Below are 22,368 nucleotides of genomic sequence, written 5' to 3'. Positions count from 1 at the left end.
CACCACCTCTGGAGGTGGTGTTACTGTATCATATATGCATTTATGTTCACAAAACAACATTTCTATTAGCTTTTAACAAACCTTGCCTCAAGAAAGGATTGTTTTGTAATGCATAAAGTGAAATCTTACATGGAATACCAAAAAATAAAGCAGAGATGATTTAAGCCACACGGCGGAGACTACGCGACTCGCCGCTTCTTCTTCTTTTTCTTGTGACCCTTTTAGCCTGCGTGTTGTCTTTACCCATGATATTTGTTTCCACTCCTCTATTGCCTGCCATAATGGATATCATATCTTAGTATTCATATACGCTCATGCCATGAGGATAACCTTGACTCTGTGGCACTGAGTGACAGTGAATTATCAATGAAATACCCTAGTATTTCATTAGTAATTCACTATCACTCAATGCCAAAGAGTCAAGGTTATCCTCGTGGCATGAGCGTATATGAATACTATGATATGATATCCATTATAGCAGGCAAGAGAGGAGTAAAAACATAAACATCATGATAAACACGTAAGCAAAAGGGTCACAAGAAGAAGAAGAAGCGGCCGAGTGGCCGTGAGTCTCCCGCTTCGTCTATGGCTCATCTCATCTCTGCTTTATTTTTTGGTATTCAATGTAAGATTTTACTTTATGCATTACAAAACAATCCTTTCTTGGGGCAAGGTTTGTAAAAAGCTAATAGAAATGTTGTTTTGTGAACATAAATGCATATACAAGACAGTAACACCACCTCCAGAGGTGGTGTTCCCAGCAACCTCAGAGCAACCTGAAAGCAACCTTGTCATCGTCCCTCCAAGCGTTCATGGATGCCATTTCGCTGCAAGCGGTTGCTCTGACGTTGTTAAAAAAATCTTGGATCTAGCTCCAGGAGCCAGCCAATTACAACGAAACTACCGCGTTCGGTCCCTCACCCGGCAAATTCAAACCCAGAAAATTTGATAAAACGGATGTGATTGTACGTTATATGGATTTTTGGTCTAACTTTATATAGTACGTTAAACCGGAAATTCGTTAAACGAACGTTCATTAAGTGGAGTATTACTGCATATATATATATATATATATATATATATATATATATATATATATATATATATATATATATATATATAGTCCCGGTTATGTCGGTCTCGAGTTACGTCAAACTCGTAGTTATGTCAGTCTACTATAAGGCAATTCAAGATTAAAAAAATTGAAAATTTATAAATCATAAAGCGCGGGATTTATTGTTATAGTTGAATACAATAACACCCTGCCTCAGTTCCACCACACCGTCGCCCCTGGCAAGAGTGTTATCCTACTTCTGCGTTTACTGACTCAAGTTCTTAGTATCTTGCTCAATGGCACCAAAGAGAAAACTCCTTAGTGACAGCAGTGATGCTAAGAAAAGGAAAACCATTACGCTACAAGAAAAAGAGGACGTAATTAAAGACATGAGAAGGGAGGCAACAGCTGTGTGTGAGGGAGTGAAGAAGAAAATGAGAAGCCCATTACCATGACAACAGGGAGGTTGACGACCTTGAGGATTCGCGCACCCATCACAACAATAACAACTCTGGAGCCTTCGCCTGGGCCACACGACACTCGCAGCTCACTTGCACCGTCTGCGCCTGTCTGCTGATCCCTATTGCCCTTTCCTATTGCATTTCCTGCCTCGCTGCCCACGCTTCTACTCCCACTGCACTGCACTACGCTCCCAGCTGTCTGCCCTGGGCGTCACAATATTCGACCAGCCCACCCTCCTGGCGGCCTCAGGGCCATCCCTCTCGGCAACCTGCAGTCCTTCGCGTTCGTGGCCCTAATCAACAACAAAAACAAACTTGTGTTTCATATTCCTATATAGTTGTAAATAATATAACAATATAACCTTTAACTTACCTGAATGACCATAAACAATGATTGGTTGAAAACTCGATAATATGCTTTGAAATGTACGGAAACTCGAGTTACGTACAAAATCGACTTACGTCATGTTTCAGGAACGTAACTTTGAAGTAAACCGAGACCTTACTGTATATATATATATATATATATATATATATATATATATATATATATATATATATATATATATATATATATATATATATATATTCACACGTTAGCTCATTTTACAATTGGGTTACCTTCCTTAAAACCAGGTCGAGTAATGAACAAATGAATAGACACTAACCAGCAACCTGTGAAATGTAAACGAAGGGCGCATCATTGTATCACATACAAAACTTGTGTACCACATTTCCACAAGGCTTTCCATTTTATCCATTGTTGAGTCACAAGTTTAGGTGGTTCTTTTAGCTTGCAAGGAAGATATGGTCTCACCAGCCTTCTTAATCGAGTCTGCTGACTTGAAGATAGTTGAGACAGTAGATGGAGTCAAGATGGTGGCGAGCAATGCTATTAGTTTTCTCGCCTCTCTAGTGTCTTCTATTATTTTCCTGATGATGGTGATGCCATACTCTTGCCACAGGTGACATTTTGGAGCTCCGGATGTTAAGTGTAGTGTTAGTCGTCATAAGAGCTTCATGGCTGTCATGCCGATATAGGTTGTAGCCAGGACTTCACAGTTTCCTTGGTTACATGTGAACATATACAAAACATGTGACATCTGCATTTCTTCTTTCTTGGTGTCTGGGCTGTTTTTCAGGAGGATGTGGCTGGTTTTCTTTTTTATATAATACATCTGTAGCTTTAGTTTTCTTTCTGGGTCAATTGGTTTAACATTCCTCTTGACAATTCTTGTTATTACTTGTTCGTCTTCCTTGTGCGCTGATGAGAAGAATGCTCTGTAGAAGATGACGATATCATTCCTTTTTTACTTGGGGACATTTGCGTTGTACCAACTGATAATTATTTCTTTGTCATGCAGATGATATTGTTCTCTCTGAATCCGTTGTTGACCAGTAGCCGAGTTGATCTTCCTGTTTCTGAAGACACTCTTGAGATATAAACAAAATATCTTAGGGAAAATCATTAATGCCGAACTGGCCATCACCTTCAACGAAATATGCCTGAGAGATAATCTACTGCCCATTTATAGACTTAGTAGACAATGCAATGGGGCAGAATTGCAAAGCAGACATCGCCATAGGAGGCCCACTGACAACGAATGGAAAAAGCCTGATGAGAGTAAGATTTAAAGAACTATGGAACAAGATACAAGAGTTCAAGCTTTTCCATCAAGAACTAGAAGAAAAATGGTCCAACGCTGACATCGATGCCCGCACAAAGGAAAACAAAGACAATATGTTTCACAACATGATGTTGCAGCACAGAAACTCAACCACAAGAGCTAACCAACAAAAGATAATCAACTTTAATGATAGCCACGTGGATATACAAACTTAACAAGTAAGCTACTGACATTGGACCAAGAAGAAGTTTTAAACCTGGGTCTTAACTGCCATGTTATGGCTAAACCCAGAAAATTCCAAAAATGCATCGAATGCAAGATACTAATAGACAAAATGGAAAAACTGTAGGTATACTTGAAAAGTATGCATGGAAAGCGCTGTTCAGCTGCTATCCATTAGTGGTGCAGGCAATTTTCTTTATAGTAGTACCCATATTAGGGCCTATATCACCACCCAGACACATCTTTGGTGTAACCACCTAAAACCTGAGTGTCATGGTGACACGTACATAACTTTAAACCACTCGACAAATGACAAAGTTTCAAGGTGGTACATGGTGGGATTCAAACCTACACATGGACGTCTGACCGATCCCATGCTCATCACCATATCCACTACACCACTATTTCCCTAAATATGAAATAACAGCAAAAGCTTATTTAGTGTTCTTACCATGGAGACACAAATTTTTGGTAAATGGTAGAGGAGGAGGAGGAGGAGGAGGAGGAGGAGGAGGAGGAGGAGGAGGAGGAGGAGGAGGAGGAGGAGGAGGAGGAGAGAGGATGAAAGGATGTAGGCACCATTCACACAAACATTAAAACTGCAGTTTGTTACTACACATACTATTACCCATAATTGTTAATTATTGCTTAAACCCCCCACCCCACAGCAAAGTTACATAATGTCCATTAGGTTGCAAGAGAACAACGAAAGAAAAGAACTTGAGTTCCCCTTTCCGTTCTCTAAGAAAAGGTGCATGGACCGTTTTCTACAACCCTCGGTACCAGCCAGCCTTCCCCCACAATTCATTCACTTCTTTGCTGCCATAGTGGTTACATGTGTTACCTTAGCTCACTTACTGCCAGCTTTTTGTCCTGTTTCTGCGGCTTTGGGTTGCCGCCTTGCTCTTGTCTTCGGTTAGAGCCTTGGTTAAGTGTAAGATTCAGAGCATAGATGCAGTGGCGAGTGGAAGTGTTGTGTATGCGCTCCGTTTTTGGTTGTTGTTTTTATAGTTAGCGATTGGTGTTTGTGCTTGGTGTCTGTGTGTGGTGCTTTTGAGTGTTAGTGAAGTGAAAATGTGTACTGCAAGTGTTAGATTAAAGTGAAATAGTGGTTTGAATCAGTGTTTCTGAGTTAAAAAGTATTTTGGTAGAGCGAGGAGACTAGGCTTGTAACTGTCAAGTTGACCTTGAAAGAGGATTAGTTGACCTCACTTAGGCCCCCCACCACCGCGGTTCCCCCACCCCACCGTCACCAAGTATTTCTATTTGTTTGTTTGTGAGTTAACAGATTGTAAATTAATATGGCGGTAGCTACTGAAGTATATCAGAGTGTGATTGAGTGCGTGAAAGAGAGTGTTGAGGTGGGATTGGGCGAGTTTGTTGTGTGTGAGATGTGTGGGCATGACAGGAAGGTCGTTGACTTTTCTGAGTGTATGGTGTGTAGGCTCAAGAGCGAGAATTTAGTTCTTTCTCTTGAGCACCGAGAATTGCGAGAGGAAATGAGAAAGCTAAGTGAGGGGAAAAGTGCGAACAAGTTCTCATCTTTGAGTTGAAGGAGGAGGTTAAGAGGCTTGGGGAGGCAGTGGAAAAATTAGGCAGGAGATCAGTGTTAGGTTGAAGGTTGGATCTTCTGAGGGCGACAGGGTAGCTTGGCCCTCTGTCGGGAAGAGCAGAGTGGGGAAAAGGGAGCAGGCGAGCCAGACTGGGAAAGATAGTAGTCAGGATGGGCAGAGATGGCAGGTTGCGAGGGAAGGAAAGCGGAGGCAGTTAGGGAGGATAGGACCAAACCTGTTGAGTGTGAAAATAGGTTCGGTTTGTTGGAGGGGGAGGGGGAGAGTGAGAGTGGAGTGAATGAGGTGGTTGTGGTGAGTGAAAGGAGAGAGAAGGGGTAGAGGAGAGGAGGAGGGGAGTTGTGCCTAGCACACCTCAGGTGTGTGGTGGGTGACTCTCAGGTTAGGTACTTAGCACTTTCTGTGGGAAAGACAGGGATAGGAGGACGAACGTGTGTATGCCTGGTGCAGGTGTGAAGGCAGTGAGTGAGGAGGTGCAGAAGAGGGTTGGGGGATGGAGGGAGGTGTAGTAGTTTTGCACGTAGGTGGGAATGATGTCAGAGCAGGTGGGTCGGAGAAGTTAGTGGCAAGATTTCGGGATATGTTAGGCAAGATAAGGGAGAGTGGTAGGAGGTGTGTAGTGTCAGGAATCTTGCCTCGTGTGTATGTTAGCAGGAATGGTTGTCTAGGGCCATTGGTGTGAATGATCGGGTAAAAGGGATGTGTAAGGATGTGGGTGTCAGCTTTGTGGATGTATGGGATAGGTTCTATGGGCGAAGGGATTTGTATGCTAGGGATGGTGTGCATCTGAGTAGGAAGGGTGTGGATGTGCTGAGTGGATGTCTGGAGGGGAGTTGGGATGGAGTGTAGGGGTGAGGTAGCAAATGCATTCCAGAAGAAAGATGTTAGACATAAATTAGATAGGATAAACAGAGATAGTGAAAAGATTAGGAAAGATTTCCAGGTGCAAATAGGAGAGAATAAGATTAGGATTCCAAATAAGGAGACAGCATCTAGGAAGGTAGCAGGACTTAAATGTTTTTATGTAAATGCCAGGAGTCTTAGGAACAAGAAGGACGAGTTATCTAGTTATATAGTTGAGGAGGACTTAGATGTTGTATGTGTCACAGAGGCATGGGTAAATGAGGAAAAGTTTAGGAAAATAGGAAAGAATATGAAGTAGATGGATACATTATGTATTTACACCAGAGAATTGGTAGGATAGGTGGAGGAGTAGTTATTTATGTAAAAAATCCTTCATTTCCAGTCAGGTTAATGGTATTAAGGTAGATAACAGAGTAGAGTCCTTATGGCTGGATGTTAGAGTAAACAAAAGTAAGGTTATTAGAGTAGGAGCTTTTATAGACCACCTAACCAGTCAGAGATGTAGACAACCTTATGGTAGATGAGATAAATAGGGGTGTACTAGTCAGACAATTATCTTAGGGATTTTAATCTTAAGTCAGTAAACTGGGAGAGGATGGTAGGAGATGCTAGTGAAAATAAGTTTATGGAAAGTTTTCAGGATAACTATTTAGTGCAGATGGTAGATAAACCTACTAGGGGGAGGAAGGTTTTAGACATAGTACTAACAAATATTGAGCATTGTTTAAAGGAAGTTGAGGTAGGAGAGACTTTAGCAAACAGTGACCATCATATAATTAGATTTATCATTAATTCCAGTAGGAATAATATAGTGAATAAGACTAGAGTCCCAAACTATCAGAAAGGCAATTATGGTAGGTTACATCAGTTATTAGGAGAGGTAAACTGGGAATATAGTTTTGGAAATAAAACTGCACAGGAGATGTGGGATATTTTTAAGGTTGTACTAAAGGGTATAGTGATGCAGTGTATCCCTTACAAAGATATAAGGCAGAGAAACAGGAAGCCTGTTGTAAATAGCACTAGTTTGACAATGTTTAAAAACAGATTAGATAAGCACTTAAATTTATTAGATTTATAATTATGTATAGCACTGCATGATAGTTTTTATAAGAAATTTACTATAGTTAAACAAGACATGATCCCCATGTAGGGGGATCACAGATTGTAGAGAAATTCACTGCAGGACTTAGCCCTGTTAATGGGCCAAATATTTAGAATTAGTATATAATGTATTGTGTACTTGTAAGTGTATCTTTAAGTACTGATATTACCAAGGAGTTAGATGATGGAAATAGCATAGATGTTATATATCTAGATTTTAGCAAGGCGTTTGATAAGGTACCGCCTAGGAGGCTAGTGTACAAATTGAGACTACATGGGATAGGGGGTAGGTTAGTTGATTGGATTAGTGAATGGCTTTCTGATAGGACACAGAGAGTAGTATTAAATGGGGCAATGTCTGAGTGGAAGGAAGTGGTTAGTGGGTACCCCAAGGATCAGTGCTAGGACCTCTTCTTTTCTTGGTGTACATTAACGATTTAGATATAGGAATTAGTAGCAAAGTATCAAAGTTTGCAGATGATACTAAGATAGCATGTGCAGTACAGGGTGAAAAGGACAATTACAGAATACGAGACCTGGACAGGCTGATAGCATGGGCAGACAGGTGGCAGATGGAGTTTAATTCTAAAAAGTGTCAGGTTATGCATTTAGGTAAAGACAACACAAACTTTAGCTATGAGATGGAGGGATGTTGGCTAGAGGCAGTAGAGGAGGAAAGGATTTAGGAGTAGTGATAGACAGGACTATGAAATTTTCAAAGCAATGTTTAGAAGCAAGAAATAGGGCAAATAGGATCCTGGGTTTTATAAATAGAAATGTTAGTTATAAAAGTAAGGAAGTGGTGCGTAGCTTATATAATTCCTATGTTAGGCCCCATTTAGAGTATTGCATACAGGCCTGGTCACCCCATTATAGGCAGGATATCAACATGTTAGAAGCAGTTCAGAGAAGAGCAACTAGGATGATACCAGCATTAAAGTGCCTGGAGTATAGAGATAGATTAAAGGAATTAAACATGTTTTCACTTGAGAGGAGATGTATAAGAGGGATATGATAGAGTTATTTAAAATGTTCTCAGATACAAACTACATAGATGTGAGATCTTTCTTTACCATAGAGGAGGGAAGTAGGACTAGAAATCATGGCAGGAAGATTAGAAAGCAAGGCTGCAGGTTAGATATAAGGAAATATTTCTTTAGTCATAGGGTGGTAGACTTCTGGAATACATTGCCAGAGGGTTGTAAATAGCACTAGTTTGACAATGTTTAAAAACAGATTAGATAAGCACTTAAATTTATTAGATTTATAATTATGTATAGCACTGCATGATAGTTTTTATAAGAAATTTACTATAGTTAAACAAGACATGATCCCCATGTAGAGGGATCACAGATTGTAGAGAAATTCGCTGCAGGACTTAGCCCTGTTAATGGGCCAAATATTTAGAATTAGTATATAATGTATTGTGTACTTGTAAGTGTATCTTTAAGTACTGATGACAAGGTCGCTGTGCGACTGATACAGGATAACCTAGATGGGCCCTGGTGGCCCTTTGTCATCCTATTATCTATGTTATGTTATGTTATGTTAAGATCATGGTAAGGCTGTGTGGTAAGTCTTCTAGATCGTTACCATCTCGGTCTGTGGATCCTCATGATGATTGTTTGTCATGTAGAGTCAAGTCTTGCAGTCTCACATCTCAGTGTGAAAAATGCATTTCTTTGTCTCATGATGAGTTTCTCAGGTTTTTGGAGAATGTTGAGGTGCATAGAGAAAGGAGGAAGTCCTCACCTGGGAATCGCAAGGCTCAGAGTTCCCAACAACTATACAAACGTATGTGTAAAATGGAGGAGACATTGGATAGACTGTCCCTTTTTCTTACCTCCTCCCAGGATTCTCCCTTTTCTGGGTTTCAGTCTCCTATCCATCAGATGGACCTTCGATCTCAGGAAACAGATGGTGCAGCCTGTCCCGTGGCTGAGATGGTTCCGGCGACAGCCGCTTTAACAATAACACAAGCAGCTGGTGTTCCAGTTCTCTCTACTGATACAGGTGAGATGCCAGTTGCTCTGACGAAGGCCCTCGCTGGTTCTGGGGGTGGATTTGGTGACTGCCAGGTTCCTATGGTCATGGCAGTACAACATTCTCCCCATGATATGTAGGTGGAGAGCAGGTGTTATGCCCCAGGGCACTTCCTCTCTGCCCCTCCCAGAGAATTAGGAGATGACAACCAAAGGTCTGACAAACAACCCATGCCCTTTAAGACCAGCCAAGGTACTGCCAAAGGATGTCCTGGTTATGGCGTTACCATTGACAATGATGGGAGGGACAGCTGTCACTTTGCCCTAAGGCGTGACAACCAGCTGTCTTCCTTCCCCCAGCAGGGCAATGGTAGTGGTGGGAAGGACAGTTGTCACTATGCCCTAAGGCGTGACAACCAGCTGTCTTCCCACCCCATGGAGGATGATGGTAGTGACGGGAGGGACAGCTGTCACCATGCCCTAAGGTGGGACAGCCAGTTTTTGTCTCTCCCCAGGGAAGTCAACCACGGTTCTTATAATGAAGATTCCATTGAACCCCTCCCTGGCCCATCAAGAGCTGGGTTGGCTAATGCTTTTCTTCCCACTCAGGATTTGCGCGCTGGTGCCATTCCTAAGGTGGGTTTGCAGACCAACAAACCTCATGACTAGACTGTTGAGGTTAGTTTGACCTCATCTACCAGAACTACTCACCATACCCTCCCTTGCAGTGGTGTTTCTCAGGGGGACCATTCACTTTCCCAAGAGATGTCTGATAAGGTGAGCCATTTTATTTCCGTTCCTGGTAGCAGCAATCTGGTTCCAGGATCCTCAGCTTCCAGACTGGTTGAACATCCCCAGTCCACTTATGAGGCAGATGAGGAAGATGAGGAGGAGGTGTCTAATCCTCAGGTGGGTGATCCTTCTTTTCTACAACTTGTAGATAGAGTGAGGAGTTTTCAACAGCTTCCAACTCCTGAAGCTCCTTCCTCGTCGATTCTCACGGGGGTTGAGCGAGCTCAAGGATCAGTTGAGGCTCGCCATCCCTCCTTGGCTATCCCTCAATCTCTTTTGGCCCAGGCTATTCGGGAGGAATCCCAAGGTAAGGCTCTGAAAGACCCTAGACCTAATTTATCTCCTTTCCAGTTACCCAGAATTTGGAAGAAGGGTGTCAGTGAAATTTATTTACCCGAAGGGGCCTCTCGGGTCCCTCCTCCGGTTAATGAGGAGTTGGGTGGTCTTAGGCAGGGGGGGAACCAGATGGTGTCAGTTTCCACCCGTGTCTTGGCTCAGATGGAATCAGTGTGTGGTTCCATGTCCGACATCGCCTCTTGGATAGATCAGGTGTTGGCTGCTTGGGCTGAAGACTCTTCAGGCACACAGCAGGAAGTGTTGGCTTTTTTATCCTCTCTGGCCAGGGCCAACAGAGATTTTCTTCGCCCTGCAGAAGAACTACGTTGTCGGCTTCATATGTTACAGAGAGAGGCAACTGTGGATGCCTTGCCTGGTTCCTTTTCTGATGTGGATAAACACCAGCTTTTGTCTTCTCCTTTTTTTATTTTCTATTTGACCCATCTGTGGTGGCCAAGGTGTAGAACACGGAACACTTGGCTTCCCAACAGCGTGCTCTCTCTTCTCTGGTTAGGAGCTTGACCTCTTCAGTTAGGGGTTCAGCCGGGATACCCCGTGGAAACAGAGTAAGAGGGCAGGTGAGGAGAGGGTTCCTTCTTAGACCCTTTCCATTGGCTCCTGTTACCAGATCCTCCCCCACAGGGGGCCCCTTTCGCGCCCCGGGAGGCTCACAGTGGAGGCTCCCAAGGCCGAGGGAGGTCGCGCTAGGGAAAACTCTGGCTCTCCGGTTCCTGTGGGTGCTTGCCTGCAGCATCACTGGAGAGTGCGGATGGAGGTAGGGGCAGGGGAGTGGGTAGTGAAGACCCTGCATTATGGGTATGTACTCCCTTTTCTTCATCCCCCTCCATTGGCTTCCAGACCTGTAGAGTTTGCCGCCTATGTAGAGGGGTCCGTTCATCATACGGCCCTAGACCTAGAGATTTAGGATATGTTGGACAAAGGGGCCATAGAGCTGGTGGTGGACAAGTTGGAAGGCTTTTATGCACGTCTGTTCCTGGTTCCGAAAGTAACATGGGGTTGGAGACCGGTGTTCCACCTTTCGGCCCTGAACAAGTTTTTAAGAGTCAGCCCCTTTCGAATGGAGACAGTGGCTTCAGTGTTGGAGTCCATGAAAGTGGAGGATTGGATGGTCTCTCTAGATCTCCAAGACGCATATTTCCAAATCCCAATACACCCTCGTTCTCGCAAGTTCCTGCGGTTTGTTTGGTGGGACAGAGTCTTCCAATTCAGGGTTCTGTGTTTTGGCCTCACCACCGCTCCTCATGTTTTTACCAAAATCATGGTTCCAGTGTCCGCATGGGCGCATCAACACGGGATTTTTCTCTTCCGCTATCTGGATGACTAGCTGATCACAGGTTTGTCTCAACAGGAGTGCACAAGTGCCATCCAAGCTATTTCCCATTTGTGCGATTGACTGGGTATTCAGGTCAATCTATCCAAGTCGGACCTGGTGCCCAGCCAGAGGAAGCAGTACCTGGGCATGGTACTGGACTTCATGAGGGCTCTGATTTTTTCCTTCCCCAGAGCGGATCGGCCGGTTTCGGTCTGTGGCACGGAGTTTCCTTGAGGACAAAGCTCCCCCGGTGTCGCTGTGGAGGTCTCTCTTGGGTCATCTGGCATCACTAGAGAGGCTGGTTCCAGGTGGCCGCCTTCATTCCCGGTCCCTTCAGTGGTGCCTGAAGAGACACTGGAGAGCAGCTTCAGATCCACCCTGGTGGCGGGTCCCTCCACCTCCCCAATGCCTTGCAGACCCCTTTTGGTGGATGGAGCCAGGTCATCTTTTCCAAGGAGCCCCTTTTGTGATGCCACCTCCAGAGATGACTCTGTTTTGCGATGCCTCTCTGCACGGGTGGGGTGCTCATGTGGGGGAGTCCCTTGTCTCAGGTCTCTGGTATCTACAGGAGAAGAATAGGCAGGGGCTTCTGCAGCATCTCCCTCCCCCCCCTTTGACATGACATGATTGTTCTTTGTACCCTGTTGTATACTTGGTTGTGATAACGTGGACCAATCTTCTGTCACAAAATTTGACGATCAGCACATCCTCTTTTCATCCAAATACAGACTGCTTTTTCTGAAGATTCTGGCATGAGATAATATCAGGCACACCTTTGTTTGTCCGAATGGTCCCAGTAGTTAGAGTCTTCTTGGTCAACAAATATTCAGCCAGATGAAGGGAAGAGTACCAGTTGTCTAAGACAATGTGCCTTCCCTGATTCAGAAGTGAGTGCATTGATTGATGCACAGGAACAGGCTCAGACTTGCTGAGGATAGCAAGCCGTGGGTCTTGTCTCATTTCTTCATACATTGCAGGTGTATATAAGCAAAAATTCCAGGTGTAGCCTCTTGCATTACTAGCACTAGGACACAATGCAAAGAGTTTCATACCAAAGCGATTACGCTTTGTTTTTATGAACTGTCTGAAGTGCAGTCTGCCTTTGAACAAAATCAGTGACTCATCCACTGCAAAATTTTCACCTGCAGAAAAAAATTCCATGCACTTAGCACGTAACAACTCAAAATAAGTATGAATTCTTGTCATAGGCATCCTTGGGACAGCATCATCAGGGTGTGAAAACCACACAAATCTAATAATCGGAGAGAATCTATTATGACTCATAACAGCTCTGAAAACAGGTGGGCCCTGACACAGTGCTGATGTACTTCAATAGTCAGATATCTTGGGTAAATGTGTTAGTCCCATGAGTAGCTGCAATGAAATGTACACATACATATCTTCCTCACTGACATTAAACCACTTTTTACCCATAAATTTCTTAGGACTAATGTGGGGATAGTCTCGAAAAAAATATGCAGCAGGTGTGTTGGTCCAGAGACACAGAACAATAATCACATCTTACCCCATGAATAACTGAAAACAGTCTAGAGCACTCATAGCAGTGGCTTCATGATGTAGAATAATACTAAGATGTACATCAGGAAAATCAGTGTTATATGTAGGTAGAGGGTTAGGTCTGGTGTCAGAGAATGGGTCTGAAAGAAGTGTGAAATCTGTTTGTCTACCAGCAGCTGAAGGGGGTGAGGCAGGAGGGCTGCATGACAGGCCACTGCTTGTGGACAACGTCTCAATACTCTCATCGCCGCTGCTAGCATCATTCTCTACATCACTGATAGCTTCAGGATCAAACAAAGTATCATCACCTTCCATTGAGTCATCAGACCCTCAGATTCACTTATTGTCCCACCATCATATTTATCTTCACAGTCAGTTGTACAGATATCCATAATTGCGAAGTAAATCCGCACGTGCTACCACAAAAAAACTTCAGGCAGCACTGAACAGAAGCTAGAGAATGTCGCATTGCGGCACTCGACAAGCATGTGTTGCCATACGTAGGTCAGGAAATATGATGTATAAAAAAAAATAATATGATGATTTCTCTTCACAAATTACGTCACAGCACTGACAATAACTCATTGATCAAAGTTTATGACGTTTCAAACCGTCCCACGAATGGCTGCAGCCTTATGTTTGTAAACACAGACACTTGCCATCACGTGGGTAGAAATAACCCCGAAACTGAGGCCTTGAGAGCCCTCAATACACACAGCTTATAACCGTGGCATGTGCGTGTCACGGGGAGCACGCTCGGTTCCTGGCGCGTGAACTCAACCGTGACACGCACGTGTCACAAAACACACATCCGGTATTGAAGGGGTTAATTATAATTCATGTTCCCTTCCTCCCTCCCCTCTTTGAGCTTTTTAGAGTAGAAGCGTGTGAATTGTGGGGGAAGGCTGGCTGGTACCGAGGGGTTGTAGAAAACGGTCCGTGCACCTTTTCTTAGAGAACGGAAAGGGGGACTCAAGTTCTTTTCTTTCGTTGTTCTCTTGTGAGCGAATGGACATTATGTAACTTTGCTGTGGGGTGGGGGTGTTTAAGCAATAATTAATAATTATGGGTAAGTATGTAGATAAAAATGGATTTTACTAAAAAAATTCTATTTCTTTAGACAATCAAATAGGTCAGTAAATAGTGTGAAGATGATAAAAGAACAATCACGGTGCATGAGATCCTCTGGAAATACGTAAATACTATCTTAGATGAGGCTGGATTGATGCGCCGAGCTGCCGACTAAAGCAGCTACATCCCCAAGCATGACTTTTACCTCAAAATTTTGCTCTATCTAAAATAAAATAAATAAATAAAATAAATGAATAAATATTAAAAAAAATAATAAAAAAAATCCTTACCCATCAAAAAAACTCCTTAGTAATACTTAATAACCTACTTGATTCATCCCAAAACTGGTCCTCAGTGAGCGGAGTCTTGCCAGCCAATGAACGACGTAGGTTGTTGCGGTGCCAATCCAGGTGATAGTGAGAGACTTGCTCCTTCCGATCAGCAAAGGTAGTTTGACAGTGGGAGCAACGTATCTCCATCTGACTGGAAGGCAAGCTGGGCCGGAATAGGGGCAGGCCGAGGGAACAATGTTCTGAGGAGCAACCAAGATTTTACGGTCTTTTAAGAAATAATGCTGTAAAATAGATGACCTATGGTAAAATCTTTTATGAAGCAAATCTCTTTTGACTGATAATGAATATAAATAAGAGTAAGGGCATAACTGGTTGGAAGACCTTTTTTTCAGATTCTGTAAAATATAAGAAGGAAAAGGGAAGTATAGACTAAATAAACACTACTACTATTTCACTTGTGTAGGAGGGGACAGGCCAATGGCAATAAATCTTATAGAAAAAAAAATTGCCCACTAAGATACTGGTTCCCAAAAGCAGTCAAAACTGAAATATTACAGAAAATTCTGGAAATCTCCCTCTTGAAAGAGTTCATGTGATACAAGAGGAAATACAGAAAGGAAATACAGAAGCTGGTTGGGAGTTCAAAAGTTAAACATAATAATTGACAGACGATTGAGAATACATTAATACTCCGCTTAACGAACATTCATTTAACGAATTTCCGGTTTAACGTACTATATAAAGTTTGACCAAAAAGTCCGCATAATGTACAACCACATCCGTTTTAGTGAATTTTCTGGGTTTGAATTTGCCGGGGGAGGGACTGAATGCGGTAGCTTCGCTGTGATTGGCTGGCTGTCTCTAGTGCTCTTGGAGCTGGATCCAAGATTCTTTAACGTCAGAGCAGCCTCTTGCAGCGAAATGGCATCCATGAACGCTTGGAGGGACGGTGACAAGGTTGCTATCAGGTTGCTATCAAGGTTGCTGGGACCACCACCTCTCGAGGTAGTGTTACTGTCTTATATATGCATTTATGTTCACAAAACAACATTTCTATTAGCTTTATACAAACCTTGCCCCCAAGAAAAGATTGTTTTGTAATGCATAAAGTGAAGTCTTACATGGAATATTACAAAATAAAGCTGAGATGAGATTAGCCACAGACGAAGCGGGAGACTCGTGGCCACTCAGCCGCTTCTTCTTCTTCTTGTGACCGTTTTGCTTGCATGTTACTTTCATCATGATGTTTGTTTTCACTCCTCTATTACCTGCTACCGCGGTATTTCATTAATAATTCACTATCACTCAGTGCCACGGAGTCAAGGTTATCCTCATGGCATGAGCGTTTATGAATACTAAGATATGATATCCATTATAGCAGGCAATAGAGGAATGGAAACAAATATAAGGGGGAAAGACAACACTCAGGCTAAAAGGGTCACAAGCGGAAGAAGCAGCGGCCAAGTCGCCGCGAGTCTCCCGCTTCGTCTGTGGCTCATCTCTTCTTTGCTTTATTTTTTGGTATTCCATTAAGATTTCATTTTATGTATTACAAAACAATCCTTTCTTGGTGGCAAGGTTTGTAAAAGCTAATAAAATGTTGTTTTGAACATAAATGCTAGAATGTGAGAGAATTTGTATGTCACCCCTGTAACTTACAATGACTCATATGACATCATAAAAGTAGTGGTACACCAGTGGCCCAATATAGTGCCAAAAGTAATTTATATATATATATATATATATATATATATATATATATATATATATATATATATATATATATATATATATATCGTCGGCTCCCACTCGTGTCCGAGTACTGGGTCCTGTCGTTAGTCGACGCCTCCTATCTTTGGGGTGGATGTTTGTGTTTGATGTGACTGTTAAGTCCGAGTCTGTGGTGGAATAATCCCATATAAATATATATATATATATATATATATATATATATATATATATATATATATATATATATATATATATATGGGAAAGAAAAGAAGAAAATCTTGTGCAGTGAGGTTACAGTTAACAAGATCTAAAGACCATTTCACATGAAAATAGCAGTAGAAGATAGCAAGAGAGAGAGGCTGATGAAGATAAGTTAGAGGAACGAAGTTGATAACACAGAGTCAATTCCATATCAAAAAGTTTTACATAAAGAGTATTTTCTATATATAATGACAATTAAAGCTGCTGTATGGAGTTTGTAGCTGGGAAGGGTATGGGATAAACTGGTGGAGACAACTCAAAATGCCAAACTTCATAGAAACTGCTTTAGCAAATGGATAAGATGAGAAGTTTTCAGTTAGCATTATAAGTAAAGGAGAGCTGATCATTGAAGATGAGGGAGGATAGTTATCTGGAAGGTTATATTGAGTAAATAGATGAAGAAATTGAGTTGTAATGCATTGAATATTACTAAGTTTCCTCTGTCCTAATGAAAAAATTATGAAGAGATCAAAAGTCAGGAATTCTGGGGCTAGATAAGACAAGAAGATTGGTTAAGAAGATTACTAATAAATAATACAAAGAGAATCCTTAAGGGACATCACTGCTAATTCATAGTGTTGTGTTGTGTCAGAGATAGGGGTCTTCTCAAGTTAACACGTTACTTGCGATATGACCCACCAGTGGGTCGCCAGCGTTTGGCCAATGTTGTGATGCGACTCACCAGTGGGTCGTACAGCAGTTTTCATAGATATCACATTTCTATCTTACTATTAACAAAAATTGGATTATATAATAAAATTGCAATAAACAGTATGCATAGGAGGGCATAGTAAACACTTATTGATAAATAATATGAAGTTTATTTCATTTTTACAATTACAAAAAAATAAATGAAAAAATAGTGTTTTTCATACTATTTTCCTAATACATGAAATATATATAATGCATTTTTTCCTTCAGGAGAGCATAAATTCTCTTTATTAAATGAAAAATCATCCTGTTTTCATAATTTTTCTCATAAATGTAATAAAACACTTCAGAACATAAAACATTTCTATGACAAATAATTGAAACAGATTGGACTTTCCTTGACAAGCTTTAGTAATTTTCATTATTGATCTTTTCATAATTTTCCTATCAATTGGACAAACTAGCAAAAGGAACCATTGGTGGTCCTCAAAAACTTCATAACTTATATACATAAGTAATGAAACAAGAAAGAAATTTACTGAAAAAATACCTGCTACATGTTTCCATTATTTACTTTGAATGTTTTGTTTCAAAGCATGACAGACATAGGTAAGGCTTGCCATCACACAAGCTGCAGAAAGTAAATGCTTTTTTTGCTCTTTCTGATGCTATTTTACTTCCTTCGTTTGTGGATATTATTTCATAACACCCTACACATCTCTTTCCAGATTCTCTCTTTGATCCTTCAGCTTCTAATAGGAAATGCTATCTTCCCTTTCTTCTGTTGAACTAGATCCACCATAAAATTGTTTCGGGTGCATTTTCTAAGTCAGCAAAACAGACAAAGATATTTAAACAAATTGTCAGCAATGGAAAGTATATAGTAATACATATAGAGATGCTGTGAAAATAAAAAAAAAATGTTTGTCCACCGGTGGGTCGCAGTAATATCATAGATTTTTCACGGTATGCGATGCGACCCACCGGTGGGCAAACAATTTGAGGTTGCCAGTGCGTTCATGTGTTCTCCCAGACTTCACTCACCTCCTCTCACTTCGCTGGCAGGATGTGGTAGTTGTCGTAAAACAGGGGTTGTCGTAAAACAGGGGTAGCATCGAGACACCTGAGTCCATTATGAAAGTGTATTTACGGTAGCACAATACACAACAAGTGTAAACCGAGCGAAACGAGAGGCAGGAGGCGTAGCGTGTTGCCTGAGGCGGCAGCGAGCGAGGACTGAGGGGAAGGACGTGACGTCAGACAGAAAGGGAGTATGGGAAAAACAAAGGACATGCTAACATAAGGAGCCACACTGACGTGACAACGATTTATTTCAATCGCAGTGAGGGAGAGTTCGCCACAGTGCCAGCCGCAAGTAACGTGTTAACTATTGTATTTTTCATTTTCATCTACCTCTTAAAATGAGGATTAGAAAAAAATAGTTTAATTTATACATACATATATATATATATATATATATATATATATATATATATATATATACCTAACCTCGGCTATCGCGCCCAATTGGGGCCGAAATAGCCGCGCCATTGCCGAAAACGCGATAGCCGAATTGATCTTGGCGGGAAGGCGATTTTGGCCAATGAGCGCTCAGATATTCCATGACGTCATGGCGGGGCGCGCTATAGCAGGCATCTGAGGTCGCGATAATGAAATTTTAGCAGCTTTTCATGGGTGCGCGATAGCAATAAAACGCGATAGCCGAAGTCGCGATACCCGAGGGTTGACTGTACAGGTAACTCTTGATTTACACGTGTTTAATTTACGTTTTTGTTAATACGCGACCGAAAAAATATCATAATTAATTAAATTTGCGCAACCGGTGTGCTTATACGTGATTTGGCCCAACCACATTTTCAAATTAAGTGCCAGACACAATTTCAAACTATGTGATAGAGAGTTCTGCAGCTGGCCGATAGGTGGGAGCTCCGCTGCCATGGATGCACTTTTCTGCTACACAGTGATGCAAAAAAGAATTTTCCAAGAAAAAGTGCCAGACCACCATGCTGCAGTTTTTCAAGAAAACACCACTGGAAGATGTAGTACCAGAAGAGGATATGGACGATTCCGTGGAAGTAGAAGAAGCAGAGGAAGTGCAGGTGGATGATGACATCCTTGACTAGGAGGTGGACAACAGCGTGAGCTTGTGAGGGATGAAGACATTGATGTCCTGCTTTTAATTTTTTACTAGTTTTTACTTTTATATAGTGGGGTTATTTTTGATAAGTGGATTTTGATAAAGTGAAAAAGCTCAGAGGAAGATGGTGATTGACTATGGTGTGAGTGGTGAAGGCAGTGACGCAGTGAGTGTTGTCTTTACGCATTCTTTGCTTTGTTATTTTCTCTTAATCTTTTTTGCTTTCTCTTATTATTTCTTGCTTTTCCCTTTACTTTAAATACACTTCTAGTATTTAGAATGATAAATAATAAAAACATGTTAATTTAGCCAAATAAAAAGTATTTTGTACAAATTTTTTTGGACCACATGCCGCAGCCCCCCTATTATCTATTGTTTCTTATGAGAATTACAAGTTTGTTTTACGCGAATCTTGATATACACGATGCCTCCTGGAACGCATCTATCGCGTAAATCAAGTTACTTGTATATATATATATATATATATATATATATATATATATATATATATATATATATATATATATATATATATATATATATATACACACACACACACTCGACTGTCATTTATCCAGACCTCATTTATCTGGATTTTGGATAATCCAGACAGTGTCCAGATAATAATTTAAATGGTAATTTGAGTCCAGACGGCCAAAAACAAATTACAAAAATGTACACCACACACACTTCCAGAAATGGCCGATAGATGCTGCAGGTGGTTGAAAACAAGTCCAGCCAACACTAGTGAACACTATGTGTTGTCCAGTATCAGTGAGCAAGCCTGTGCATTTTTCACTACCTTAGAATTCTTAATTATGTCTTCCAAGGGTGTTAGGCATACATGAGTGGCACTAACTGTGAAATAAAAGGTATAATTGATAAGAAAACTAGAGAAAGGAGGTAGAGTAAGGGAGGCGGTGGCATAGTGTACAAGGTGGTGAGAGTGGGATCGGGCAGATGTCCACACATAGGTTCGAATCCCACCATGTATCGCCTTGATACTTTATCATTTGCCAAATGGCTAGGTACCTACATGTCACCATGATACCCAGGTTCTAGGTGGTTACACCAAAGATGCACTTGAGTGGTGATATGGGCCCTAATATGGGTACCACTATAAATGAAATTGCCTGTGCCACTAATGGGTGGAGGCTTAACAGCAATTCTAATCCTCAAGCTGCCTACAGGCACTATAGGCCAGGACATATAAATAAAAGAAATAAAAAATACAGGCAACCCCTGTTTAATGAAGGTTCACACACAACGAAATTTTGCTACAACGAAGGTTTCATTTTACTACCATCTGCTCGTTTAATGAACACCAAACTCACTTTAAGGAAGTTTTTTGCAGGTAATGTTTTCCAAATTTGAAAGCTCCACCGTAGCACACAAGCTGACAGGCTTTTGAATACACCAGGAGCTGCTGGTACTATGGCCTGCCTCAGGAGAAATCCTGAGACACCTGTAGAATAAAGATCAAGAAAAAGATCAAGCCTCTCGTGGACAACACGCGCACCACTCACTCCCCACTCAAAACATAACAGCGTCAGCAACACCTCGTCTTTCCTAGCTCAACTTACCACCAAAACGCCCTGCAATGTGGCCTAGCGTTCCTAAGAAGACCAGGAAGTCTCTTACCCTCGAAGTGAAGCTGGATATTATTCAGACATGAGAAAGGCCAGAAAACTAATAACATTGCTCGCCACCATCTTGACTCCATCTACTGTCTACTATTTTCAAGTCAGCAGACTCTATTAAGAAGGCTGGTGAGACCGTATCTTCCTTGCAAGCTAAAAGAATCACCTGAACTCGTGACTCTACACTGGATAAAATGGAAAGCCTTGTGGAAATGTGGTACATAAGTTTTGTATGCGGTACAATGTGTACTTTGTTTACATTCCACAGGTTGCCGGTTAGTGTCTTTCCCATTTCACTCTCCCTCACTTCATAAATTTACGATCATCAATATTATAAAGTTACATACATACATACATTAGTGTACATTATAATGACTTAAATTAAACTACCTAAATGTTTAACTTCATAATTTTTACTTTCATTAAACATTTTACTGTATTATGATGCACTCTCGCTTTGCTTACTCTCAATGGAAGTTCAAATCAGGGATTAAACTTGTTATAATCGGTTCGCTTAACAAAGTTTCGCTTAACGAAGTGTTTTTTTTAGGAAAGTAACCACTTCGTTAAGCAGGTGTTGCCTGTACTTGCAAGTGTTTATGAGGAGTATGGTGTGGCCGAGTAAACTCTTTCGGATATCAGTAAATCAAAAGATAAGCTGCTAGAATATTATGCTAAATACTGTGTGGATGCATCATCAAGTAAAAGTGGTAAAGGTGCACCAAGGAAAAAATGTAGAGTGGAAAAGATGCTGCATTAGCTACCTCCAAGCTCCTGATATGACTCTTCGGTCAGGGAAACGGCCTCTTCCTCCACCATGTTGTGCCGGGCATTGACACTCTCAAGTAAGGAGGAACAACGTACCTACACAAATACAGGCAACCCCCATTTAACGAAGGTTCACACAACGAAATTTTGCTACAACGTAGGTTTCATTTTACTACCATCTGCTCGTTTAAAGAACACCAAACTCGCTTTAACGAAGTTTTATCCAGGTAATTTTTTTTCAAATTTGAAAGCCTCACCATATCATGCAAGCTGACAGGCTTTTGAATACACCAGGAGCTGCTGGTACTAAGGCCTGCCTCAGGAAAAATCCTGTGACACCTATAGAATAAAGATCAAGATCAAGATCAAGCCTCTCGTGGACAACACGCGCAACACTCACTCCCCAGTCAAAACATAACAGCGTCAGCAGCAGCTTGTCTTCCCTAGCTCAACTTACAACCAAAAAGGCCTGCAATTGGCCTAGTGTTTGTAAGAAGACCAGGAAGTCTCTTACTCTCCAAGTGAAGCTAGTTATTACTCACAGATACGAGAGGCCAGAAAACTATAGCAGTGCTGGCCCCCATCTTGACTCCATATTAAACTGTCTCTATTTTCAAGTCAGCAGACTCTATTAAGAAGGCTGGTGAGACTGTATCTTCCTTGCAAGCTAAAAGAACCACCTGAACTTGTGACTCTACAATGGATAAATTGGAAAGCCTTGTGGAAATGTGGTACATAAGTTTTGTATGCAGTACAATGATGCGCACTTTGTTTACATTCCACAGGTTGCCGGTTAGTGTCTTTCCCGTTTCACTCTTCTTCCCTTCATAAAGTTAAGATCATCAACATTATAAAGTTACGTCAATAAATACTTTAGTGTATATTATAATGACTTAAATTAAACTACCTAAATGTTTAACTTCATAATCT

General features: G+C 41.5%; 1 protein-coding gene across 16 annotated transcripts in view; it reads right to left on the bottom strand.

The window, feature by feature from the left end:
* LOC123507349 (ankyrin repeat and zinc finger domain-containing protein 1-like) overlaps positions 1-22,368 on the bottom strand; it is a 360,722-nt gene that overhangs the window by 250,917 nt on the left and 87,437 nt on the right. For 8 of the 16 annotated variants that reach the window (XM_045260124.1, XM_045260119.1, XM_045260123.1 and 5 more), the window contains one exon: positions 14,265-14,468. The exons of 2 other annotated variants lie outside the window; for them this stretch is intronic. In XM_045260124.1, the coding sequence (XP_045116059.1) occupies positions 14,265-14,468 (204 nt within the window). Of the gene's footprint in view, positions 1-14,264; positions 14,469-20,364; positions 20,496-22,368 lie in introns of those variants that run through there. 6 more of the 16 variants (XM_045260133.1, XM_045260125.1, XM_045260121.1 and 3 more) reach the window with 2 other exon arrangements.

This window comes from Portunus trituberculatus, chromosome 22, assembly GCF_017591435.1.
Source record: "Portunus trituberculatus isolate SZX2019 chromosome 22, ASM1759143v1, whole genome shotgun sequence".
NCBI lineage: Eukaryota > Metazoa > Arthropoda > Malacostraca > Decapoda > Portunidae > Portunus > Portunus trituberculatus.
This window is presented reverse-complemented; position numbering and strand designations above follow the sequence as displayed.